A 27,356-nucleotide genomic window follows, 5' to 3' on the forward strand; every position below is an offset into this window, starting at 1 on the left:
TTTACAAACGAGGCAAGGTTTAAGTTTCATGGGTACATTCTCTCCAGTTGGCTCCGGTTAAAGTTCTGGCACCACGGAGAGAGCCATAAATGAGGCGGGTTCTGAAGGAGGGGGTTATCAGCAAAAAAATTAAATGAAAGACTAGTGGGGCAGAATTTGCTCTGAAGTATTTGGAGTCAGCACTTGTCCCATCAGTTATCTTAAAAATAGAACCCATTCAACATTTGAGGCACTTCAGGCATGTTTTGATGACCCCACTACCTAGGATTGAAATGGTGACACATGAGGAGGTGAGCATGTTGGTTGCTGCTGCTCTTTCATCTGACACGGCTTCGTTTGGAGGTAGAACTGAAGGCTGAAGAGTTGGAAAAAGATGCAGCACAGGTGTTGAGCAAAAGGCTATTGTGGCCCACTCGCCTGGGATCTCTATACCTGCCCATGCTGTAGGTAAGTGCTTACATCAGAAACCATAAATACTTGCTTCGCTTTGGTGTTTCCTATGCCATACTGTTTCTTCTGAAAGTCAGCCCTTAATGGCTCGGATTTATGTGATGTACTTTATGTGATGTACTATAAAAGGATTTATGCCTTTTATAGGTGACTGTACTATAATCCCTGCGGCGGGGTGAGCTCCCGTTGCTCGGTCCCTGCTCCTGCCAACCTGGCCGTTCGGCAGTTCGAAAGCACGTCAAAGTGCAAGTCGATGAATAAATACCACTTCGGCAGGAAGGTAAACGGTGTTTCCGTGCGCTGCTCTGGTTTGCCAGAAGTGGCTTAGTCATGCTGACCACATGACCCGGAAGCTGTACGCTGGCTCCCTCGGCCAGTAAAGCGAGATGAGCACTGCAACCCCAGAGTCGGCCATGACTGGACCTAATGGTCAGGGGTACCTTTAGCTTTACCTTACTACAATCCTATGTATAGGTAAAGGTAAAGGTACCCCTGCCCGTATGGGCCAGTCTTGACAGACTCTGGGGTTGTGCGCCCATCTCACTTAAGAGGCCAGGGGCCAGCGCTGTCCGGAGACACTTCCGGGTCACGTGGCCAGCGTGACATCGCTGCTCTGGCGAGCCAGAGCCGCACACGGAAACGCCGTTTACCTTCCCGCTGGTAAGCGGTCCCTATTTATCTACTTGCACCCGGAGGTGCTTTCGAACTGCTAGGTTGGCAGGCGCTGGGACCGAGCAGCAGGAGCGCACCCCGCCGCAGGGATTCGAACCGCCGACCTTTCGATCGGCAAGTCCTAGGCGCTGAGGCTTTAACCCACAGCGCCACCTGCGTCCCATATCCTATGTATACCGACGTGGAAATAAATTCCATTCATTTCAATGGCACCTACTTCTGAATATATTCAGTGATGAGTATCACAGCCTATATACCCCCAGTATTCACACTTTTGCTTTTGCTGAACTGTTAAGGTTTTTATATGGTAAAAGTTTAGCTTGACAATCCTTCCCTGTTTTTATGATTAATTTTCTAGACCTCATGTTTACAGAGAAAAACCTGAAAATATGTTGTACTTGTGTCTGTGTGTACATGCATATGTCTGACAGTTATGGGCTAAGAAATCAAAAGATGTATGTTTGAATACAGTAAGTATTTAAAGCATTTACATGAATTTATTTTATGTTTTTTGCTTCCTCAATAGTAAAACACTATGTTGATAAAAGTCACATTTTATATGACAAAACTACTGAAGGGAACAAAGGAGAAATATACTGTCATGTATGCTTTAGTTGAGATTTCTGCATTGCAACGGGTTGGACTAGATGACCCTTGGGTCCCTTCCAGATCTACAATTCTATGAGTCTATGTATTGCCTGATGCCTCTCTGACAAAGGAATAAAAAAACATAAAATGATATGAACAAACTTAACATGGCCCATTTTCTTGGGGGAAATTGACAACTATTGTTTCCATAAATTCTTCACATTATGCAGTAATGCATTCTACATAAAACACTCTTTGAATGTTAGACAATCACACATTATATACAGTTCCATAAAATAAACCATTTTCTCTGTGCCTATGTAACTTGCTAGTTCTAAAAATCAATGTGCCTTTTCTAGCAAATGAAAAATTGTTAGCATGACAATTTATGCTGAAATTATGGGACATCTTTAAGAGGCATGTCAGTAATGATGCTTCCCAGAATTTCAGTCAGGTTTGCTAAAGGATAAATGCTTGAGCTTGTCAAGTTTTTCAAAACAAATCTGTTCAACTAATCTTAGCTTCAGGTAAATTGGGAGAAATTCAAGAATTATACATTTAGATCAAGTATATTCAGCAACTCAGGAATTTGATGATGTAGAGACAGTCACTGGATGGTCTTTTTACCTTCATCTAAGCCATGAAAAATACTTAATTTCTTAACCGTTGATGCTGGACAGTAGCAAATGAGATATGCTCACATTGGGCAACTCTGGCCAGTGTGTATCTGCTGAGATTGCCATCAGATGTGGTCCTGTCTTTGGATGTTTGAGTGACATTGGTGTCATGAAGTGCCTCACACCAGCTATGGCTGGTATGCCAGATATGGCTCCTAGACAGCGATATATCAGAAACTATTCTCCATATTATGGTAGTCTGCAGATTAGACTACTGCAATATGTTGTGTGTGAGGCTGTTTTTGAAGACCAGCAGAAGACTAACAGAATGCTACTGTTAGATTAGCAGGGGTAAGAAAACTTTTTCAGCAGGGGGCCAGTCCACTGTCCCTCAGACCTTGTGGGGGGCCGGACTGTATTTTGAAGGGGGGGGAATGAACGAATTCCTATGCCCCACAAATAACCCAGAGATGCATTTTAAATAAAAGCACACATTCTACTCATGTAAAAACACCAGGCAGGCCCCACACATAACCCAGAGATGCATTTTAAATAAAAGCGCACATTCTACTCATGTAAAAACACGCCGATTCCTGGACTGTCCGCGGGCCAGATTTAGAAGGTGACTGGGCCGCATCCAGTCCCCAGGCCTTAGTTTGCCTACCCATGGACTAGTACTCAAACAGTTTCATTTTTAATTCTAAGTGCTAGATTTCAAAGTTCTATCTTGGTTGGAACTTATGTATCCCAAGCGTTGCGTAATCTGAACCCCCTTTCAGGGTAGCTCTTGAGGCTTATGTGAGGCAGGTAACATCTATTTAATAGATAAAGGCCTAGGAAAGATGAATGAGTTTGCCTGGCACCTAAGACCTGTAATGAAGGCGCCAGGCAAGCCTCTCTGGGGAGAGCATTCCATAGGAATCACCACAGAAAAGGCCCCTTCTCTTGTTGCCACCCACTGAATCTCTCAAAGAGGGGGGGACAAAGAAGGGCATCACATGACAAGCACAGGGTCCAGGTTGGTTTGTGTGATCACAGCCACCCTAAATTTGTACATCTTTGAATTTTGTAGTATTCTTTTCCATCCAAATAATGTAAAGAAAAATGCAGGAACTGGGGTAAAGTGTGCACATAGATACATAGTATGCATAGTATGTGAAAATAACATACAAAAATGCATTATATTAGGGCAAATTGCTTTGGAAAAATGTTTAAATTAGGAAAACTGCCTACAAATATGTGTACAGTCATAAAGGTAAAGGTAAAGGTACCCCTGCCCATATGGGCCAGTCTTGCCAGACTCTAGGGTTGTGTGCTCATCTCACTCTATAGGCCGGGAGCCAGCGCTGTGCGCAGACACTTCGTTTACCTTCCCTCTGGTAAGCGGTCCCTATTTATCTACTTGCACCCAGAGGTGCTTTCGAACTGCTAGGTTGGCAGGCACTGGGACCGAACGACGGGAGCGCACCCCGCCGTGGGGATTCGAACCGCCGACCATACGATCGGCAAGTCCTAGGTGCTGAGGTTTTACCCACAGCGCCACCCGTGTCCCAGTCATACCTTGGGTTAAATATACCGTGTACAGTCATACCTTGGGTTAAATATGCTTCAGGTTGAGGGTTTTCAGGTTACACTCCGCAGCGCCCCGGAAGTAACGGAATGCTTTACTTCTGGGTTTCGCCGATTGCGCATGCACAGACGCTCAAAATGATGTCACGCGCATTTTTTTTCTTTTTCCTTATTGTGATGTGCTGTTTTGTCTTTGTTTAATATGGTGTTTTTCTTTTTTCTTTTTGTAACTGTTAAAACTTTAATAAATATTATTTTCAAAAAAAATATGATGTCACGCGCATGCGCAGAAGCAGCAAATCGCGACCCGTGCACGCGCAGATGCGGATTGCCTTCTACTCAGGATGTTAACAGGGCTCCGGAACAGATCCCGTTCGCATCCAGAGGTACCACTATATATTAAAGAAGAAATTGACACGAAAATCTGATGAATTTTCATGAGAACTAAAAAAATAGTAATCTCACACTCATGTGGAAATGTGGAGAACCAAATGTAAGACTGGGAAAATGAAACAAAACAAAAAACACACCCTGACGTATCATGCACCCTTAGAGACAAATCTGTCAAAAAGATTGGCCAAATGTTCTTTTTTAAATTTTTGGATTCGATTGGATAGGATGGACGAGGTAGATTCAGGATGGCTGGAAGAACCAAAAGAAGATTCACAATTCTTTATGTTTAAAAAAGCGAGGGTTCTAACATATACAGCCATTTACACATATACAGAGGAATTAAATTTCATTTACTGAAGCTTGACACTATTTCTCATTGTATTTTCACGTTTGGTACAGGTTGGGGATGAAAACTGAATGGCTCAGGGCACCTCCAGTCTGTCACTTTTGGGGGGGCAGGATTCAATTGCATACCAGCAAACTCATATTGCACAATTAAAGCTCATTTGCAGCTCCTGTGCAACAAACCCACTTCAGCAAAAGGCTGGACTTTTTGCAATGAGGAATGCCATGAGACAGTGTGAGATAGCACTTGTTTTGATGCAACACTGGCTAACCTCCCTGCAAACAGATCAGAATGACTGCTCATTGAATAGTCAATGTCTAATCAGGATGAATGTTTAGAAGCATCCTCTGCCTGGTGTTAGAGGATCATGTTGGGAAATAATGGAAAGTAAAATAGGAAGATCAGGTTGGCTAAGTGAATTAATATATGTATGATTACACTTTGTATTACACAGCACCAATCTGTAAGAATGCAAAATACATTTAAAATTAGGTTGGTAATTCTAGTGACAGCTGTATGAATGTTCCACTCATAATTCATAGTCTTACCTGAAATATTAAACAAGCAATACTATGAAAAAGCAAAGCCACACAGACACATTAATTAATAATAATAATAATAATAATAATAATAATAATAATATACCACCGTATATCCAGAGGTCTCTGGGCAGTTTCCAGAACATAGCTTGCTACCAGTGAACACAAGTTTAGGCCTTATCTTAGAAGGTAGCTCTTCCATGGTCAAAGTTCCACCAGAGATAAGGCAGAATACATGGAAAAGGCAAATCAAAATTGCTGTTCCTTATGAGCCAACAATATCTCGTGTTCCCTCGATAATTCCTCTGCAGAGGCCCTAACAAGAGGCTTGACCTTAACTTAGCAGATCGCACAAGCTCGTGGCCTCAAGATGGAACGGTTGCAGATCAGGGAAATATAAGAGGGCAGCTAAGTACTTTATTTACAGACAAGAAATCAGCAGGAGATTTGCAAGTGGTGAATGGATCGCTTCAGTGACCCAAATGGCATGGTTTGAGAGAATAAGATGCCAGCAAGAGACCACAGTTGATTTATTTGATAACATCAGGAAGCCATTTATGGGCTGCGTTATGGATGACTATCCTGGTGTTTAGAACAGGACAAGAGAGGCTGATGTTGTGCTTACACAGGCATAAAACACAGTGGTACCTTGTGTTACAAACACTTCGGGTTACAGACTCTGCTAACCCGGAAGTAGTACCTTGGGTTAAGAACTTTACCTCAGGATAAGAACAGAAATCACACGGTGGTGTGGCAGCAGCAGGAGGCCCCATTAGCTAAAGTGGTACCTCAGGTTAAGAACAGTTTCAGGTTAAGAACGGACCTCCGGAACAAATTAAGTTCGTAACCAGAGGTACCACTGTATAATGATATGTCCTGGGCATAAGCACCAAAAAGCAAAACTCTAGGTTGAGCAATTAGTCACATTTTGAGTATATCAAATAAATAGTCCCTTTATTTAGGGCCTATTTCTGCTCATCAGGGTTGGGACTTACCAGTTTCAGAATGTGCCTAGACTCACAGGGCTTGCTAACTTTTTGCAGCCAACGGGCACATTTGGAATTTTGAAAGACCCACGGATGCCGGTCACAAAATGGCTGCTATGGGTGTGTGGCGTAACCTAAAATGGCTGGCAGTACATCTTAAAAAGCAGAAACAGAGAAATTGGTGCATCACTCCTCACCAGTATTAAATTACGATACTATACGATATGGTATCTTTATTGTCATTGTCCCATACAGAACAATGAAATTGAAAAATCTACATAAGACATTCAAAAACCCCTAAAAACTCTGAAACCCCATTTTAAAATACAATATACTCCTATAGATACTCCTTATACTGTATTTAAAACCAGAATTGCATTTGGGTAGAAACTGTTTCTCAGGCGGCTAGTCATAGTCTTTATAACCCTGTACCTTCTTCCAGAAGGCAGAAGCTGAAAGAGATCATTTCTGGGGTGCGCACTATCCTGCGCTATCTCTGCAAGTTTCTTATGGCACCTGACAACTTATATTTGATCTAAGGTGGGAAGAGTGCACCCAATTATTCTCCCTGCAGTCTTTACAACCCTGGACAGCATTGTTTTTCCCCTGACTGTGCAGCTCCCAAACCACACACAGACCATAAATTAATACACTCTCCACAGTACTATGGTAAAATGCCATCAATAGGTCCTTTGAGAGATTGTTTTTCCACAGGATTCTCAGAAAATATAACATCTGCTGTGCTCTCTTCAGCAGGTCTTTGCTGTTTTCTCCCCAGGTTAGGTCATCTCTCAACTCCATTCCCAGAAATCGAAACACCGACACCTGTTCCACGCACTTCCCCTCAATAATAAGTGGCTGAATATTCAATTTACATTTCCTAAAGTCCACAATAATCTCTTTTGTTTAAGTTAAGGAGTAAGTTGTTTTTCCTGCACCACTCCCCAACTGCTCAACTTCCTTTTTTTTTTAAAAAAAATTACTTTTAAAGCTTACAAAAAAGGAAAAGAAGAAAAGAAAAAAGAAAAAAGAAAAAGGAAAAAAAACAATACAATACAAAATATAAACAATACAAAACACAACCTTAACACATTAAACTAAACACATTAAACTAAACAAAACCCTATCCCTAACCCTAACCCTAAACGAAACAAAACAAAAACAATTTAAAAACATACATCACGCCTTTTCCATACTCTATCTTTCATTCCCTTGTTTCATCGACCTCCTCTCAACTCCCTTTTTGTATTCCACTTCTATTGATTGTTTCAGCAAATCCTTTCCATCTTTCTCTATTTTCTGTCATATTATAAATATCTTAACATATTTTTAACCTTATTTTCCATTAAAACTAGAATACTTGTATATGCTTAACTCCTTATAACATTTCTACTAAGGCCATAAAATTTCATTCCAACATTTTTCTATCACTCATTAATTTTACAGTATTTCTATAAATAAACTTTAGATTTTCCAATCTTCTTCCACCATCTCTTCTCCCTGGTCTCAGATTCTGCCAGTCCTTTCCGTCAATTCCATATAGTCCATCAACCTGGAGATCTTATGTCCGAGGCTTTTAACTCTTTTCCAAGTCCCTTCTGCAAGTCTTCTTCATATTCTTTAATGATAAAGAGCAGATCTCGGGGAGACTCCAACCTAACAATGCTTTTATTCCTTCTTGACAGGTCAGCCAAATTTCCATAGTTAAAGTTAAGATCCATAAAGTATTTCAGGACATGTTTCAAGCTTCCTCCAAAACCAAACCCCCCCAGAACTTCAATCTCCTCCTGACCCAAGTCCATATCCCAAAAGTCCGTTAATCCCTGCATAGAGGGATCTTTCCAACTTTCCTTCTCCAATCCAAGCCGGGCTCCGATCCTCAAAATCTGACTTTTTCTAGATTCAATCATGAAAGGCCTCAATTTATAGTCCTCAATTTGCTTCTGTAAGGCTGAGGATCCCGCTTGTATTACTTTAGGTTCGACAACAACAGCTTTCTCCTTCTCCTCCACAATTTGTCCTGCCAAAGTAGATTCCTGTACCAAGTCCTGAATAATTTCTGTGTTGGTGCTTACTTTTTGTCTCAAATTAATCGCTTTTTGTCCCAAGTTGTCAATTTTAGTAGTCATATCATCTGTCTTCTTATGAAGCTGTTCCAGCGAATAGCTTATCTTACATAATGCAGTCACTATGGCTTCTCTTGTCAACATTTTTAAATGGTCCAAGGTCAATCCCTGGTTCTCACAATTTCTTATCTTGCAGCTGGAGATTCCCCAGTTACACTCCTGTAACAGTTTCAAAAGCTCCCTCTAGAGGGAAACAGTCTCCACTTGTATCAATCCTTTCAAGCACAACTCAAGCAATAAAGATAGTTTCAATTTTTAGTTACTTTTCCTCCTTTTTAAACGCAGAAGAGGACAATGGAAACAGTATATTTCTCTTATTTAGCTAGCTGTCAAATACATTCTGTTGACAGTCAATGAACTCTCCCAAAACGTCACTCTTTCTGGCAGCCCGTTTCCAGGTTCAGAGCAGTGGTAATTTGATTTTTCACTCTCTCCTGCAGGCTCGCTAGGTCCAAAATCCCCCCCCCCCTCTTCTCCTGCTCCCAAGGGGGGTTTGATAATTTTAACCGATGGAAATTTAATCCTTTGCCAAAGGCTTTCCGAGACTTTAGCTTGTAACGTCTTTGCTTCAATCTATTTACAAAAGAGGAAGGCGGACTTCCTGTTTAAAACCTTCCCGTTTCGGTGCCAAATTAAGGTATTTAAAGATCCAATTTTCCGTTCTACTCACGGGTAGTTGTTTAAAGTCCAATTTTCCACAGGAAAAAGTCAGCGCTCTCTGGCAACAGCAATGCGGCTTCACTCCGTGAAAGAAGCAGTCAATTCGAAGCACCGCACCACTCACCCCACGTCCCTCTGGATCCCCAAAACAGGGTTTCCCCGCGAGTAGGGGAGGCGCAAAAGGTGCCAGCCGAATCCCAGGTTCACAAGCTTCTCCCGCCTGTGATTTCAGTGGGTCTTCGCCTTTGCCGTGGCGGTCAGACCCTGCTTTCCACGGAGCAAGTTCCTCCCGATCGGAGGAGCTCCGCCATTGCCGGAGGCGCCAACCCGGAAGTCTCCTGCTCAACTTCCTTCCTATAGGCCGCCTCCCCTTCTCCAGCAGTGATTAAACCAACCACCTTTGTATCATCTGCAAACTTAACTACAGCTACACCAGACACCCTTTCCTCACAGTGAGCAGCTTTTTGCACCTCCCCTCTGTTTAGAATTGGGGGGGGGGGGTGTCCAGTCCTGGTAGCCAATGAAATGTGGGGATATTTAAGGGTGTGTGTTCACTGAGCCACTGCACACAGAAACCGAACAGTAAGAGCATGCATTGTGAATTTTTGAGGGGTTATTTACTGAGGCCCTTTCTAGGCACCATAGAAAGGTGGGCATGCTGAAATATACTTGTTACATGTTACATGACTGAAATCTAGCCTTTGATGGCTAGGAATAGGTAGACTAATAGTTATACTTTTATAGAAAATGAGCTTTTGGGATAGGATGAAACAAATTATTAATGTAATCCAGTGGTTTTCAACCAGTGTGCCATGGCACCCTGGGGTGCCTTGAATGATGGTCAGGGGTGCCGCAGGCAATACTGGCCTGTGTCCCCCTTTCCTTCCCTCCCTCCTGTGATGCCCTCTCGCATCTCTGCCTCCCAAAGGCTTGCACGGCTGTTTACTGCAGCAGCCCTGGCGACAAGCTCCCCAGGCAAATGGTGCCTCTGGGGCTGGCCAGGGGGTGCTTCCCAGGCAATTCTCTTTGGGGCAGGGGGTGGCAGCTCAGAGACCAGGGGCAGCAGAAGTGGCTGCCCAGAGGATTCCCAAGGAGAGGGGAGAGGAGAGGAGGCTGAGGGACCACTCCACAAGGGAGGGTGTTCGGAAAAAGGGGAGAGGCTGCCAGCTCTGCAGGCAAGGGGTGACCTAACTGGGCTCCTGAGTGCCACAAGGGTACCGCAGAAAGAATGTAGTTGGTCAGGGGAGCCGTGGACTCAAAAAGGTTGAAAACCTCTAGTGTAATCAATCAACAGCAGATTATATGAAACAGCTAATCCAGAGCGGAAGACAAATATGTTAATTTAGTTGATTCGAATCGAGTATTTCCAAACAGTATTTTAAAATCTCACTTCACCCTTTTCTTTCACTCTCAAAACACCTTAGAAAAGTAGAACAGGTGGGTGACTTATGTAGAAAAGTGGGGGTAGACAGCAAGGTCAAGTGGCAAGCAATGACACAACCCAAGAATTAGTCTAATTTGCAAAAGAGAAATCCGCTCTAAATTCAGCACATCCAAATAAAATCTGGTTTGTAATGAGAGGAAGCAAGGACATGGTGAATTCTTCCATTGAAGTCTGTGGTCCCTAGTCTAGTACAGTTTTCCTTGGGTTATACCCTAACATATAGCCTTCATGGGATATTTGGGGGAGGGGGTAGCAATAGATTAGTTACAGAATAATTGAGTTGTGGAGTTGAAAGGGACCCCCATGGGTCATCTAGTCCAACCCCCTGGAATGCGGGAATCTCAAATAGCTCATCCATGACAGAAGGCCATACCTCCTCTACTTACGTGGTTAGCTTGTTTTAACTTCTCCCATGTCTGCTTATCTTTGCTTTTTACTAGCAACAACAAACTGTAGGGGTAGTCAACAGTGCCTCCCAGTTCCCATCAGCCCCAATCAGCATGGCAAATGGATTAAGGAAATTTAGTCCAACAGCATATTGAGGGCACTGTATTGGCTATTCCTGGCATAGTGTATACCTATAATAGACATACAATAAATCTAGTGCATTCATCCTATTTGTTGAGTTGTAGGCTTCTGAATGGAGTGGGCAAACTTAGTCTTTGGTAATTGATTTTCAAACCTGGTTTTCAAAGAGCACAGTGGTTGGGAACAAATACTAATCAGCAATGAATTATTGGCAATAAACAGAACCTATTCCTTTTTTAAAATAAAAAAGAAGCGAGCCATCTCTTTCACTTAACTAATGGTGATGCTATTTAAAGTAGTTCTTAGATCACCCAAGTAAGAACAAACTTTCCTAAGCAAAACACAAACTGACCCCTTAAATCCTTTGCAGTGAAAAGTGTGTTAAGTCCACTTCTAGTCCCACCTCTTTCATCAATCCACAGTGATAAGTTTCTAAATAAAGAGGTACTGGGGCTCTTAGTCAACTATATACCATTTGATCGTTTATTTGTGTGTGTGTGTGTGTTTTTTTATAAAAAAGAACACCAAGCTTATGTAATTTTGTAAAGTGCCAGAAATACTGATAGCACCTTTGCCTCCAGACCTCCCTTTTAGTGTGTAATCATTATCATTTGTACTCATACTATTAGGGTGGTTGCACACATTATTCCTTTCAATACTGTTTGCACCTGTGGAAGCTTTGATATGGTCACACTGCTTTATTTCCAGTCAGTGCAGAACCCATAACTACCTGTTGAAATCCTGTAACTGGTTTATTTTTTGTCCTGCGTTTGTTGCCCTATAGCCCCTTTGGGTGGCAATAATGTGGAAGCATTGGGAAGGCATCACAGAACAAACAACCAGAATAAAACTACCACTAATGCACTATTATTGCGTCAATAATACACTGCAGAATGCACCCACAATTAAACACCAGCTAGTGACAGTCTACCCATTTATACAATCACAGAATTGAAGAAGAAAGGGGCAGTACGCCTGGACATCAGACTGATCAAGCACACACAAATCACCTGGTCACAATCTTCCCCATTGTGGTGAGATTTTATTTCTATTTAAATTAAGCAATTATTTCCAAATTAGCATGTGCACCTTTTAAGAAATTACTCTTTCATCCACTTCTTGGGTGGTTTATTTCCTCTTTTTTGCCAATCCATAAGTGGCCACTCCAATACATTTCCTTGTCTTGTGGCTGAGCAGCAAACAACACCTGCCTTTCCTCAAGTACCCAAGGCTGGCCTTGAAGCAGAAAATAATAATAATAATAATAATAATAATAATAATAATAATAATAATAATAATAATAATAATTTATTTGTACCGCGCCCATCTGGCTGGGTTTCCCCAGCCACTCTGGGCGGCTTCCAACAGAGATGAAAAATACACTAAAATGTCACATATTAAAAACTTCCCTGAACAGGGCTGCCTTCAGATGTCTTCTGAATGTCAGGTAGTTGTTTATCGCTTTGACATCTGATGGGAGGGCATTCCACAGGGCGGGCGCCACTACTGAGAAGGCCCTCTGCCTGGTTCCCTGTAACTTGGCCTCTCGCAGTGAGGGAACCGCCAGAAGGCCCTCGGAGCTGGACCTCAGTGTCCGGGCAGAACGATGGGGGAGGAGACGCTCCTTCAGATATACTGGACCGAGGCCATTTAGGGCTTTAAAGGTCAGCACCAACACTTTGAATTGTGCTCGGAAACGTACAAAATCCCACAAATTCCACTCCCTGGAAGTAAAAATACAACAAATATTAATTGTATACATTACAATGTGCTGCTCTTTCATGACACCCAAAACCAGAGCCAACCTTGCCCATATCTGCTAAACTGTCGCTGGGTTATAACTGTCTCTGTCAATATGTGTACTCTGCACTGGCAGAGTTAATTCCAGCAAATAGCAAGTTGTAATAGTTACCTGCAATAAGCAAAACCTTCTGTACTTCAGGGACTACCCATGAGCGCAACCAACCACTTTTCCTCTTCTGTATTTTATTTGCATATCTGAAGGGTACCAATAGTTGTCATTGGACGTGTAACGTCTGACCTCTTGTCCACATTCCAGTTTTACATTCTTCTCCCCACAACAAACAGGAACTGCCCTAGCAACCATCTGGACCAGCTTAGTTGCTTGGTTCTCCCAGAAGGAAAACCTGCCCATCTTTTTCAGTTCAGATCTATGTCACTGAAGCAGCCTTTGATTCAGCCTAAAGGTCAAGGTCTTTAGCACCGACTAGGAAGAAAACTGTGTCGCAGCAGTACAAAGGTGCGCGTATACAATACATTTTGGGAGGAATTGTTGTAAATAACTCGGGGGAATTAACTTCATTTTCTGTGCAAGCTCTTGGAGCTGAAACCCAGCAGGAAACCCTTCCCCCAGGAAAAGATGGGGAGCAATGAGAAGAAGATGTGTGGGAGAAAGAGGTGCTTAACCTTTTCTCTGCCTGACACGCCTCTACTCTAAACAGGAATTTATGAAGTCACGTGTTTGGAACCCTGTAGGGAAAAGCAGATGATGTGGCAATTTGGAGTGCACAAGTCGTGGCTGGAGAAAGACTGTGTGCCGCTCTCCACAATTCTGAATTACCCCTCCAAAAGCAGCTTTATTTGGGAAACAAACAAACAAACAAACAAAAAACACCCACCAGCCATGATTAGAACTCTGATATGCACATTCCCATGCAATGTTATTTCCTCAATACTACAATTATGAAACTAACAAATATGGCCCATCTTGCTTGTAACTGTGTAGTTATAGTTTTCTGTGTCAGTTTGTTTCGTTCTGTATTTACATAACTCGGGAAATTATTGGTTTGCAAAGCAAGCCTCAATGAGACTCTGATTCCAGCAGAATTATCTTTTAAAATATCCTGCTAGAGCTTAGTTTTCAGTCTAATAGTAACACTTGAAGCTAAAGTCTTGCATGGTCTGCCATGGGCACACCTGCACTCTTTTGTTCAAGTCTTGATTGGCTGGGAAGAGTAAGTGTCATGCAACACCTTCCTTTTAATTGACAGCCTACACGCAGCATCACTGGTGCCAATGGAGGCTGCATTAGGATACAAATGGCAGCTTGGGGGTAGGGTTCAACAGGGCCAGCAGGGGAGGGGGAGGGTTATACCACCTCCCTGTCCCTGATGATCCTGGTTCTGTTTAGGGCCCTCATTGCTGCTCTTTTTATTTTTATAATGTTAATTAGGTAAAGGTAAAGACCATTAGGTCCAGTCGTGACCGACTATGGGGTTGCGGCGTTCATCTCGCTTTATTGGCCGAGGGAGCCGGCATTTGTCCACAGCTAGCTTCCGGGTCATGTGGCCAGCATGATTAAGCTGCCTGTAATTGAGGAGGAGCCAACCAAGCCTTGCCTCTGTTCCTGCCTGTGCTCCCAGGGTTTCTCCCCATTAAGAAAGAAGGCATGCTGGACTTTGGAGATTTCTCTCCCTAAGACTGCTTCTGGGCAGGATGATAAAACTAGGAGGGAAGTCTCCACAGTGACAACTGCTCTAGGCATCAAGCCCAATGTGGTTCCCTTCCCCCTCGGCTGAATAGGCAATACCAGAGGGTTTCTTGATCTTGGCCCTCAAGAGATTTCACACTTTGCCCAATTGCATTATGGACAAGCTGAAGGCCCCTTAGTGCATTCCCCAGTTTCTTCATTTGCTTCTGGGATTAATGCAGCCAAGGGTGATGATGATCTCCCCAATAATGCTGAGGATCAAAGAATGGAGATGGTTCTCCAAAGGCTTCATGAAGCCATGGCCCTAGGCATTAGGACATCTGCTACTGCATCTTTATTTCTGCAGGCGTCCTTGTTCTGGGCTAAGGCTCTGCTTACGGAGGCACCTCAGAGGTGTTCGCACCTGGCGCAAAGTTTACGTAAGTTAGAAAAAGCCCCCGCCTTCATGGTGATGCTGGACAAGGTGCCATACATTTTCTTGCAATAGCAATAGCTGCAGAGGCAAAAACCAGCATTTGTTGAAGTGCTATCATACAAAATGTTTATAATTAGCAAATAGGAACTGTGCTACAGGGTAGGTCTTATTTGCGGGTCATGGGAGTCTACAAATAACACTTTCCCTCGTTTCTTTCTCCACTGAAATGTTTCTCTTAAAATAACAGCTGTTTTGCTTATTGTCAGATGATGCTTCTGTTGTCCAGCTCCTTTGATTTGTTAAAACAAAATGTCAGTGACTCCGCAGAGCACGTGCCCAAAGGGCATTCCTTAGTGCTAGGGACAATAAATACAGCGATCTTTGCCAGTGCCATTTAAACTGGCCATCGTAAATCAATCATTTTCTGAAGACTGATACGTGCCGAGGATGAAAATAATTGGTGACCAGCACAAAGCCTGAGCATTAGCTAAGCTTGGAGTGGACCTATGAGGTATAGAGGGTCATGCGCAGGCCACCCTGAGTAGCATTCATTTCCCTATATTTAAATATTTTGTATATATCATGAGCCAATTAATCTCATATCCTTGGGGGAATCCTCCAGCAAATTGCCACGAAGAAGCTGCAGCGCTACACAACAGCTGTACTGAAATGTCAGAAGGGGCTTACACAGCTGACACAAGCTGCTGAAAACAGAACATGGCAGCACTTCCATAAATTCTCCTCCCCCAGCCAAGCGCTGCTTAATATAGACCGACCATATGCTCCAGCCCTCGCTCACTCTTACACAAGCATCTCCTAAGATTGAGTTGTACTGCAATTTCGGGCAAAAAAATAATAATCTTTCCCACAAACCTTAGGGGCATTGAGGGTTTCATAAAATTGAAGAAGATATAACCAGCTCTGGTTATTGTCTTTCTTAAATTTCCTTTAGGTGTTTCTGGGTCTTTTTTCCCCTTACATCAACAAAGAACATGTCTGAGTTCAGCCAAAACTCTGACCAAGAAGAAATCTGTTCTGAAGAGATCGATGAAGATGAAATCCTAGCAAACCTCTCCCCCGAAGAACTGAAGGAGCTACAATGTGAAATGGAAGTCATGGCTCCAGACCCTGAAGTGCCAGTTGGAATGATACAGAGAGACCAGACTGAAAAGCCACCGACGGGAAACTTTGACCACAGATCTCTTGTTGACTACCTGTATTGGCAGAAGGCCTCAAGGCGGATGCACGAGGATGAAAGAGTGCCTGTCACTCTCTTGCCATCGGAGGTAAGAAACAGGAAATGCACCTATTCTGCATGCTTCTCGTGGTGATGTGGGAACTACAACACACCGAATAGCAACATCTAAATAATAATTAGGTTAATTGAATTGTGCTACAAGGCTTGGGGGGGGCATTTTGCAGGCTTTTATAAATGCAGACAGAGCAGACCTTCTTGGGAAGGAAGTTCCATGGTGAAGAGCTCCCACCCAAAAGGACTTTCTCCACATCCTAGACAAATGTACCTGTCTCAGAGACAGCCCTTGGACTATGCCGCTGCCTGGGATCTTAAAGGGAAAGCGAGCTTGTATAAAGGAAGGTGCTTCCTAACTATTTTAGCCGGTATGTGGTTTTTGAATCAGTTTTAATTATTGTCATATGACCTAAGCCCAATGAATTACTGGATCAGTGCAGAAGCTCACATGATCAGGTGTGAAGTCTGAGAATAAAAATGGAGTTCTGACACAGGAAGAGCAAGACATGCTGCTCTGCCTTTGCTTTCCTTACTTCTTGTGTGATGCAGGTATGCTGTGCAGGAACAGAGCTCTGTACCTTAGACAGGCACTGGAAACTGATGAATACACACACCCTCCTAGAGATGAAATGGTGAGGTCTTTTGGCTGCGAGATGCTCCCTGACTTCCATGGGAGAGGGGAGATTCCTTCTTGAATGGTTCAAATAGATAATACTCAGCCTTGGAAGAATTGATTGATGGATTAAAGCTATTTGTGTCCTGCTTCTCTTATAATTAAACGCAGCTCACAACAAAAGATACACAGAGAACACACTAATTAAAAGCAGCAATTTAAACATTTATCTGTCTAAGCAAAAGCAATTCAAGCTATGAGGGAAGCAGAAACGGAGTAGCAGGCTCATATTCTTCTCAGATACTAAAGAGGCAAAGATATGGGGCTTTTAAGCTTTTTTTAAAAAAAAAAAAACAAAAACAAAAACACCACTATTTTATTTTACGTATTTCGTAAAATTTATACACTGCTTGACTGCAAAAAAACCAACCCCAAAACCTCAAAGCGGTTTAGGAAAAGAGAAACAATAAAAGTGAGGGGAGGAAACCATACAAATGCAAGAATTGCAGGAGCAGGGAGTGGGAATCATGTTTTCACAATAACTCAGAATTTCAGTCCTAGAGCTGAGGAAACATGTTTCCTTGCTTGGGAAACACTGAGGGGAATGTCCTCAGGATTGCATGTAATAAGCCAGGAACAACTGTGTGCTTGATTTTGCTTCACTTTTCCATTACAAGGTTTAGAAATGCCTTGCCTTAGGAGAAGGTTTTGTACTGACTTTTCACAAGACTATTCCTGCATAGAAGTGCTCAGGAGTCTCGCCCGGACAGGATGAAGATGAAGCCAGATACCAGGCACTGAGAAGTGAGCAGCGTATATCAGTTAGAAATGGTCAGTTGTCAGCGGAGGTTTGGGCAAAATGAATATGTAGTGGTTTAGGGGAAATAGTGGAAGAGAGAGTAGTGACTTAGTCAACAGAGGAGAGCAGAGAACAGAGAAATAGAACAAAAGGCACAGACAGAGGAGTGGGGTAGGAGACCTCTCTCACACTTTATTGCTCCTGCTCCATTAGAAACAGTAGATCTAACAGGATATGAGACAACAAAGAAAAAGAGCGAGAATTGAAATTAGGGTTCCATAACCCTGCCTGGCTGAAACTGAGACATTGCTTAAATATTTTACTGACTGACTCTTACAGTTACTGCTGCAATTACACCAGGACTAGTAGAAAGACTGTATTGTGCTTAAAGGTAAAGGGCCCCCTGACCATCAGGTCCAGTCGTGACCGACTCTGGGGTTGCGGCGCTCATCTCACTTTATTGGCCGAGGGAGCCAGCGTACAGCTTCCGGGTCATGTGGCCAGCATGACTAAGCCGCTTCTGGTGAACCAGAGCAGCGCACAGAAAAGCCGTTTACCTTTCCGCCAGAGCGGTAACTATTTATCTACTTGCACTTTGATGTGCTTTCGAACTGCTAGGTTGGCAGGAGCAGGGACCGAGCAACAGGAGCTCACCCCGTCGCAGGGATTCAAACCGCCGACCTTCTGATTGGCAAGCCCTAGGCTCTGTGGTTTAGACCACAGCGCCAACCGCGTCCTGTATTGTGCTTAGTATTGCTCTAAAATTATTCAGGAAAAGCCAGAGGAAGTGATAACAGCAGAGCATGCTAATTTAAAAGATTTATACTAAAAAGATTTTAGTATAATCTGGTATATAGTGTGAGGCCCACAAGAGAGATGCTTGGAGGATGACAATGAGAGACAGGCCTTTCCTGTGGTAGCGCCCCAATTGTTGAGTGCTCTCCCAGCCAAGCTTGCTTGATGCTGACTTTGTCATCTTTCTGGTGCCAGGCAAATTTACTCTAGCAGGCACTGTAAATTACTTTAGGATGGCTGGAAATTAAACTAAACTACTGCTGTGGGTTAAATCACAGAACCTAGGACTTGCCGATCAGAAGGTCGGCAGTTTGAATCCCTGCGACGGGGTGAGCTCCTATTGCTCGGTCCCTGCTCCTGCCAACTTAGCAGTTTGAAAGCACATCAAAGTACAAGTAGATAAATAGGTACTGCTCCGGCGGGAAGGAAAATGGCGTTTCCGTGCGCTGCTCTGGTTCACCAGAAGCAGCTTAGTCATGCTGGCCAAATGACCCAGAAGCTGTACCCCAGCTCCCTCCGCCAATAAAGCGAGATGAGCACCGCAACCCCAGAGTCGGTCACGACTGGACCTAATGGTCAGGGGTCCCTTTACCTTTACCAGTATCTTTAACAACTACCTAAGCTAAGCAGGTCCAGGGGAAAAGGGGGCACCGAGTTGGAAATTATATGGATTCCGATATCTTAGAATTACCAGAAAAATATAGAGTGGAAATCTAAACATTGAGCATATCTCAGCTTTATTGTCTTTCGGACCAAAGAATGTGTACTATGATTGCTCTCAACATTTTAAAAATAGTAAAAATAACCCCCTAGTAAGTAGCCAATGGCAGAACAGAACATGAGCAGGGTGGGATGCTTACCTGGCTTCCTAATACAGAGGTCACTGCTAGTAACTGAAAAAGAGAGGGGAGAGGTGGCAGGAAGTGTGATGCAGTGTGGGCATGGCTGCAGACCCAATTCAACCCTCCTACTGCTGCCCCCACACCACACCAACCTCCCTACCTCCCTGCCCCTCTCACACTTCCATATTGCAAAGCCAGGTGAGCAGTGCTTCCCTACCTCATTCTGCCCTGCCAGTCACTACTACTACTACTACTACTACTACTACTACTACTACTACTAATTTATAATATAATAATTTATTATTTATACCCCCATCTGGCTGGGTTTCCACAGCCATTCTGAGTGGCTCCCAATAGAATATTAAATACACGCTAAATTTAAAACAATATAAATTTTAGTATTTGTACCCCACCCATCTGACTGGGTTGGTTCAGCCACTTTGAGCAGCTTCCAGCATATACAAAAACATAATTAAACATTAAAAACTTCCCTATACAGGGCTGCCTTCAGATGTCTTCTATAGCTTGCATAGTTACTTCTCTCCCTGACATATGATGGGAGGGCATTCCACAGGGCAGGTGCCACTACCGAGAAGGCCCTCTGCCTGGTTCCTTGTAACCTCACTTCTTGCAATGAGGGAACTGCCGTAAGGCCCTCGGAACTGGACCTCAGTGTCTGGGCTGAACGGGGGTGGAAACGCTACTCAGACCCCACTGAAAACCCCACATGTATGTTATTTTACAATGTCCTGTGGGGCTTGTTTAATGTCCACCTGTATGTGGTGATGGAGAAAGAAATGCTATGATTACAATAATTCTAAAACAATAGTTATTTTGTGGATAGGAAAACAGGGCAATCAGTGGAGGGAAATGGATGTTTTAGCTAGAAGACCAATACATTTGACATCCAGAGGGATCTGTGGAGAAATGGAACAACAAGCCTGACTGCGGAATGAGTCCAATAATGTATATTATTTTGAAACCCATTATAAAATAATGAAGTAGTTATTTCCAGATTTTGACATATGAAAGGTTATTGTATAATAGTAACGTAGCAGACATTACTGACCAAACTGCGGGAGGCAGTGGAAGACAGGAGGGCCTGGCATGCTCTGGTCCAGGGGGTCATGAAGAATCGGACACGACTAAACAACTAAACAACAACAACAATGTAGCAGACAAACTCAAATAATATTGACATCAGAGCATTTGGACTGTGAAAAGTAAAGAATAAATTCCAGCATAGTACATACTGGAATTTAGAACTGTGTATTTTCTTTTAAAGTAACTCATCTGCACAGTGGGGAAACAAATTCAAATGTCACATCAACTTTATTGGTTTTATTTAGTAGATGAGGCAAAACCATTTTAAATTATTTCAGCTCTTAGCATTCTGTTTTCTGCAGAGACACACTGTGGAGAAGTCCGAAGAAAATTCTGCAGATATTAGTAATGAGAAGCAGATGGTGAAAAACAATGCAGGGAAAACAAATGGAGATGTAAGAGACTATAAAGAGAATGAAGAAGAGGAAGAGGAAGGTGAAGAGGAGGAAGAGGAGGAAGAAGAGGAGGAAGAGGAAGAAGAAGAGGAGGAGGAGGAGGAGGATGAAGAGGAGGAGGAGGAGGAAGGAGAGGAAGAACAGGAGGAGGAGGACGAAGAGAAAGATAAGGAAGAACTGGGAACAAAGAAACCATATGGTGAAGAGGACAGCAGAAATGAACAGGAAACAGAGGGATCAGATGAAAAACAAGACAATAATGAAAAGAAAGCATCAAAATTAAATATTCCCAAAAAATTAGCTGTAGATACTAATTTTATTAAGTTAAGTGCCAGGCCTTCAGGAAATCAAACCAATTTAGATGAGAGCCTGAGAAAGGTTCAGAAGAATGACCCAAGCATGACAGAACTCAACTTGAACAACATTGAGAACATCCCCAAGGAAATGCTGGTGGACTTTGTCAATGCTATGAAAAAGAATAAGCACATCAAAACGTTCAGTTTAGCCAACGTGGGGGCAGATGATAATGTGGCTTTTGCCTTGGCCAACATGCTGCGTGAAAACAGGAGCATCACTACACTGAATATTGATTCAAATTTCATCTCGGGTAAAGGAATTGTTGCAATTATGAGGTGTCTGCAGTACAATGAGAAGCTGACTGAGCTACGCTTTCACAACCAGAGAAGCATGTTGGGCCATCAAGCAGAAACTGAGATCGCTAGGTTACTGAAAGCCAACCCTACGCTGCTCAAGATAGGGTATCACTTTGAACTTCCAGGTCCCAGAATGGTGGTCACCAATCTGCTCAGCAGAAACCTCGATAAACAGAGGCAGAAAAGGATAGAGGAGCAAAAGCAGCAGCAACGGAAACAGCAGAAAGAGCTAATAGCCATGTTAGAGAACGGACTCGGGTTGCCTCCTGGCATGTGGGAATTGCTAGGGGGACCGGTGCCTGCTTCAGTGATGCCTCCTTCGATGCAACCTCCAATGCCACCAGTCCCCAAAGCTCCATCTGCGGGCAGGAAAAACGAACCCGCAAGAAAACCAGAACCTGAAAAGGTCAGCAGCGGCGACTTCAAAATAGTGAAACTCAAGAGAACCCAGCGGAAACCCACCATAAAAGAATATGTGGAGCCTGCTGAAAAAACCAACCTCAAAGATGTGATCAAGACACTCAAGCCTATTCCAAGAAGACGGCCACCTCCTCTGGTGGAAGTCACTCCTAGAGATCAGCTACTTAATGATATTCGCCAGAGCAATGTAGCTTATCTGAAACCGGTGAGTGCAATGGGGTGAAAAAGGAAGTAGGAAAATACTGCAATATCTTAAGATATTTCATTCAAAATCGAGTCATTTGGGGATGACAACAGCCGTGTGTTGTGGAGAAAATAGCCTGAATCCTAAGGGTGAAATTCCACATTGCAAAAGCTGTGTTTCTGAGCCTTTAAATCAGGCACCCCCAAATTCGGCCCTCCAGATGTTTTGGGACTACAACTCCCATCATCCCTAGCTAACAGGACCAGTGGTCAGGGATGATGGGAGTTGTAGTCCCAAAACATCTGGAGGGCTGAGTTTGGGGGTACCTGCTTTAAATGCAAGCATTTAGACAAAGTATCAGTGTATCCCAACCCATCACCCTTGATCCAGTTCATCACCCTACAAGGGAGAGGGTAAGGAACAAATCCTTTACCTCCACTGTAGTCCCAATCCAGAGCCACAATTTGCACTGGAGGAAAACTTTTGATTCACTTTAATATGGACATTTTCCATATGCAGATTGCAGGCAGGGAATGATCTGCATATGGAACCATAGCATCGTAGTCCCCCTATCTCCTACTCTTATCCTAATTTAAATTGGGTGTCATGTACTGGCAATTTGTATATATAGCTATTTGTATATATAGCTAACATTAGCAGTTATTTATTATTATTTACTTTTAACATTTATATACTGTACCACATTTTGCAAAACAAAAACAAAAAGCAAAATAAACCACAGGGCAGTTTACAACATAGAACACAATAAACAATGTATGTCAATATATCCCATAATAGCCAGACAATACAAAAAATTAGAATGGTTATGCAGATACAGTTCAGAATAATAAGCAATACATAGTAATAAATATGATATAATAACAGTGCCAAATTATACACGCTCTTACAAACCAAACGCTCGGTACAAACCTGTACAAACCAGTAGCTCATATAACCTGCTTATCTCAGGTGCAACTATAAACATAATGCACATCTAATAACAACAACAGCCTCCTAAAAAAATAAGGGAGGGTGAAATCAGCGGCAGGATATCCAGTGCCGGTGTCACGCTATTTTGCACCCTAAGCAAGACTAAGTACTTGCACACACACACCCCAGATGTCTTGTAGAAAAAATGAAATACACAAAACTTGAAACTGCTAAATTTGTAAATTGCAGGAATAAGTAATACAACGATCTTTTATTGTCTTTCTCAAGTACAAAAGAAAATGTTTTAGCACACAAATAATTTTGAACAAACCTGTGATATTAAAATTAAAGCCTCTGAAAAGTCTCTGTTTCAGGGACATCAAAATATTATTTTTGGTACCTTTTCCTTTACAAATTTTGTCACCTATTCCTTCAGCTGAAGTGTATCTGATGCTTGGGCATGTTCAGTTGATAAAGTTGCCAAGTTTAAGATGTGACTTTTAAGATTTAAAATGAAGTGCATTTTCACTTTTTATGTAACATAACCTCCAATCAACTCTGCAGTCTATTTCATATACACTTTTTAAAAAATTCTAATGTATGAATTACCTCAAAAATGATGAAATTCTTCAAAATATAGAAGTAAAATACTGTCAGAAATTTGTAAGATGTAACAAAATTAATCTGTGTAAAACTATGAAGGTCAGTACTGTGCCCCTCTGAGGTCTGCCCCTCCTAGGCAGCCTAATAATAGCACCAGCCCTGAGGATATCCAAACCTTCAGAAAATATGTAAAAAAATGCAAATACCTCTCTGAACAAACATAACTCTTAATTCCCCATTCACCAGAGAAAATTACAAACCTTCCCACCTTTCACTGGTTAACTTCCCTTTTCTTATCCAGTCTCTCACTCTGAGAGATCTTCACTTTACGTACTGCCTCCCACTCACAGTCTTTTCACCATCCATCAGCCATTCTTACGGGGGTGCAGTCCTTGCACCCTAATAAGCAAGGAGAAGGAGGTTTCTCCCCAGAAGGAGAGACACCAAAGGGGAAGTCCCTGTGGTGTCTCCCCATTGAGGTGACCTCCCCCACCACCACTGGTGATGGCTGTGGAAGGAAGGTTTTCTGTCCCCTTATTTCCGCCGCAGATATCTCATGAAGGCTGGAGGGAAGGGGAAAGGGGGAATGGCCTGCAACTGGGCAGACCTCTCTTCTATTCCTGACTTAGGATCCAAAGCATGCAAACTTCATTTGTGCACTCACATTAATATTATGTAAATACTAATGATGGAATCTTTGTATTTTGTATTGTTTTAAAAACCCACATTTTAAAAAAAAATTCCAAAGTAAGATGTATGTTTATGGGTGGAACATTTACTGTTTTCCGAAGAGAGCTAATTTTAATGGTAGCTATCTAAAGTAATTTTGGAAGGATCCCTTGCATGATGGAGGAACCCATGTTTTGCGCTGGGTTCAGTCTCTGGCAATTTCAGCTAAAAGAGAGAGGCTGCCAATCAGACAACTGATAACAACAACAACCAACAACAACTTATTATTTATATGCCGCCCATCTGACTGGGTCGCTCCAGCCACTCTGGGCGGCTTCCAACATATTCTCATGCTCAACATGCCGATGTCAGTGGGGGTGGGGGTGGTGTTGCTAATATGGCCATATTACTCTGAGTGCAGCCATACTTTGCAGCTGTCAGGTGGATGGCATTAACACTGCATGTGCCTTTCAATGCTGTTGTTATCAGCATTTTTAGATCCATTATAATTGCAGCATTTAAGTCTGTACAGTGGTACTTCTGGTTACGGACTTAATTCGTTCTGGAGGTCCATTCTTAACCTGAAACTGTTCTTAACCTGAAGCACCACTTCTAATGGGAAGCTAATGGGGCCTCCTGCTGTCGCCACGCCGCCAGAGCACGATTTCTGTTCTCATCCTGAAGCAAAGTTCTTAACCTGAAGTACTATTTCTGGGTTAGCGGAGTCTGCAACCTGAAGCGTATGTAACCCGAGGTACCACTGTATTGGAAACTACCCAGTGCTGGCTTTGGGCTCCCACCCCCTTGGGGGGCTGGGATGAAATGTCTTTGTGAGCCTCTTCCTTGAGTTGGCCCCCAAGGGGAGCTGGGTTCCTTCTCCTTCACCTTGCTTCCATCACTGCTGACATTACTAATGGAACATGTGAACAGAAAGCAATAATGAGGAGGAGGCGCAAGTCCTAGAGAGGGTCTGAAAGTTGGCTGTGATCTCCTACCTGAAGGTGCCCAATAGTGGCAACCACTGGCCCTTCTGCTACAGTTTGTTTATTCTGATTCTGTTCCCAAAAGGGCAATCACATCATATTAAGGATAAAGTGTATTCAGTGGGTCTTTGCATGAAATCTTACATTCTCCACACTGTGGCACCAATATATGCGAGTGATGTATATGTGTTCACACACAGTGAAGTGGCTAAAAAGTGCCCAGATTTGCCATTCAGTACTTCTTATTTTTCCTTCTCTAGTCATGTTGCTTGAGGAGGAGCATTTGTCTGAAATCCTTCTGACCCCAGGTGGGGCGTCTCCAGTGTCAGCCATCAAGAGCACTGCAAGATGTGGAGATGCAGGGTGCATTTTCCAACAAATCCCCCCTCTCAATTACACAGCTGGAAAAGCTTACCCACATTAGATCTCTATCCTTCGGGTGTTTTGCATGCCTTGGATGTTTTCACTTGGATCAGGTCCTGTGTCCTGCACCTGTTAATCACTGAGGTCACCCATAGCAGTTACGTTTAATTATGTCTTCCTCGGTAGTTCAGAAGTAATTTTCCAAGCTTGAAAGTCACGCAATATACATTACACCTCCTGGCGGTTCCCTTCATTACGTTAAGACATCTGGGCTAGTTTCCTGTCTGGAAACATGGCAATCTAAAATCAGAGCCAGTTTTAATGTTTTGTGTTTTGATCTGTTGTAGCATTCTTAGTTTTAACTTGAATTAAATAGCTGTTATAGACAAACAGGGCTTGAGCATTTTATCTTATTTAATGCCCATCATTATTTCTCCTTTTCTTTTTTTATGCATTAGTCTAGTGGTTTAATTGTAGCCTTCCAAACTGTAAAACTTCTAGAATGCTTCAGTCACATAAAACAACACAGGAGGACATTCCTCAGCATGTCCATTTTGTCAATTTGAGGACAGTTAAATGAGGGGCTTTTATTGCTGGTGAAAGGGGTGGTGGTCAGTACACACCTTCTATTCCAGCACTTCTACTTCCCACAATCCATATATTCCCACAATGGAAAATCAGTGGAAATGAGTTTAGAAACATATCACACTGTAAGTCATGACAGCCTGCAGTTACCTTATAGAAGAAATTCCAGATACAGTTTGTGACCCTCTGTGCTCCTCAGTGAAGGGAAGGAACAGGCTGATGTTGTGTGTGTGCATAAACAGATGAGACACACACCTGGCACTTAGTGTCTTCCAGCCACAAGCACCTTGCAATGCTCGTTAGAGAACAATCAACAGCCAGCATACTCATCCCATCCATCACCTGGATGGCCTAGGCTTGTCAGTTCAGCTGTTTGTCACACCTGCAGCTCAGTAGAATGCCTTTTTACCAAGCATATTGCAAAAAAATAGTAACACAAATCTTTAATAAAAGCACAATTATAAACCTGGGACATTTCTAAAATTAAAACCCCCCTCTCTATGTACTTATGGTGGACAACAACTTATGCTGAGCCTGGTAATAATTTTACGTGGAAAGTAAGTTCTGTTGAAATGGATGGATTGCCTAAAGTACGCATTTAGGGTTTGGTTGTAAAGAGAACATCACCTATTGCAGGCATCCCCAACCTGCGGCCCTCCAGATGTTTTGGCCTACAACTCCCATGATCCCTAGCTAACAGGACCAATGGTCAGGGATGATGGGAATTGTAGTCCAAAACATCTGGAGGGCCAAAGGTTGGGGATGCCTGATCTATTGCTTGTAGTGGATTGAATTGTCACAATGTGTCTGGTATATATTGAAGAGTTATTTTGTTTATACCATGGATGGGGAATTGAACCCAGTTACCATTTTGTTTCATTTGGAAGAAGATTGTGATGAGGATATATCTTCCCCCTCCCCCACTACCCTACATTTACATTTCTTATTTTTGCTGCACAGGTGCCACTTCCCAAAGAGCTGGAGTAGTTACTCCCCATTCAGCTGAAGGAAACAACTTGGAGAAGGAAAGAAAAAGAACAAAACAAAACACACAGACTGTGCAAGTGTTGCTTCATATTGTTCCAGGGCCTGTTTCCTTCAAATGGAAGACATGGGAACAATGCTTAAAGCATGCCACCTGTTGAAGTGATGATTGAAAAGGATAGAATGGAAACAGTATAAATGGTTAATAATTCACATGTACGCTCTTGTAATGGGCTAGTGCCACCCTATAGTCTCCGTCAGCTTGCTGGGCTTTAATTTCAGAGGGTAGGGGCGGAGAGCAGAGGGATATTATCCCCTATGTTATAACTTTTATAGATTTCTTCAGGAAATCCCTGTCGCAATCATGTTGCCTTCTGCTTTTAAACTTTACAGAAGCA

At 42.8% G+C, this 27,356-nt stretch overlaps 1 protein-coding gene and 1 long non-coding RNA gene across 4 annotated transcripts in view; one reads left to right on the forward strand and one right to left on the reverse strand.

Moving 5' to 3' along the window:
• The window catches only part of LOC310838269, a 62,970-nt gene extending 56,719 nt beyond the window's left edge, over window positions 1-6,251 (reverse strand). The window contains exon 1 of one of the 2 annotated variants that reach the window (XR_014560873.1): window positions 6,170-6,240. This is a non-coding gene — a long non-coding RNA (uncharacterized lncRNA). Of the gene's footprint in view, window positions 1-6,169 lie in introns of both variants that reach the window. The other variant, XR_014560874.1, reaches the window with a different exon arrangement.
• LMOD3 (leiomodin 3) lies at window positions 1-27,356 on the forward strand. Of its 2 annotated transcripts, none has more exons than XM_083724251.1 (4): window positions 1-443; window positions 15,737-16,070; window positions 20,492-21,862; window positions 26,935-27,356. In XM_083724251.1, exons 1-4 carry the CDS (start codon window positions 439-441, stop codon window positions 26,959-26,961), a joined length of 1,737 nt encoding a protein of 578 aa, XP_083580377.1. In that variant the 5' UTR covers window positions 1-438; the 3' UTR covers window positions 26,962-27,356. The 2 variants fall into 2 exon arrangements, with proteins under 2 accessions (XP_083580377.1, XP_083580378.1); XM_083724252.1 differs by having other exon boundaries at window positions 2-447.

Source organism: Podarcis gaigeae (assembly GCF_964106915.1).
Source record: "Podarcis gaigeae genome assembly, chromosome: 2".
In the NCBI taxonomy this organism is placed as follows: Eukaryota; Metazoa; Chordata; class Lepidosauria; order Squamata; family Lacertidae; genus Podarcis; species Podarcis gaigeae.

Coding starts and splice junctions, on each gene's coding strand:
- LMOD3 (XM_083724251.1), top strand. Junction 16,071..20,491: donor TCACTCTCTTGCCATCGGAG/GTAAGAAACAGG, acceptor TGTTTTCTGCAG/AGACACACTGTGGAGAAGTC. Junction 21,863..26,934: donor ATGTAGCTTATCTGAAACCG/GTGAGTGCAATG, acceptor TTTGCTGCACAG/GTGCCACTTCCCAAAGAGCT.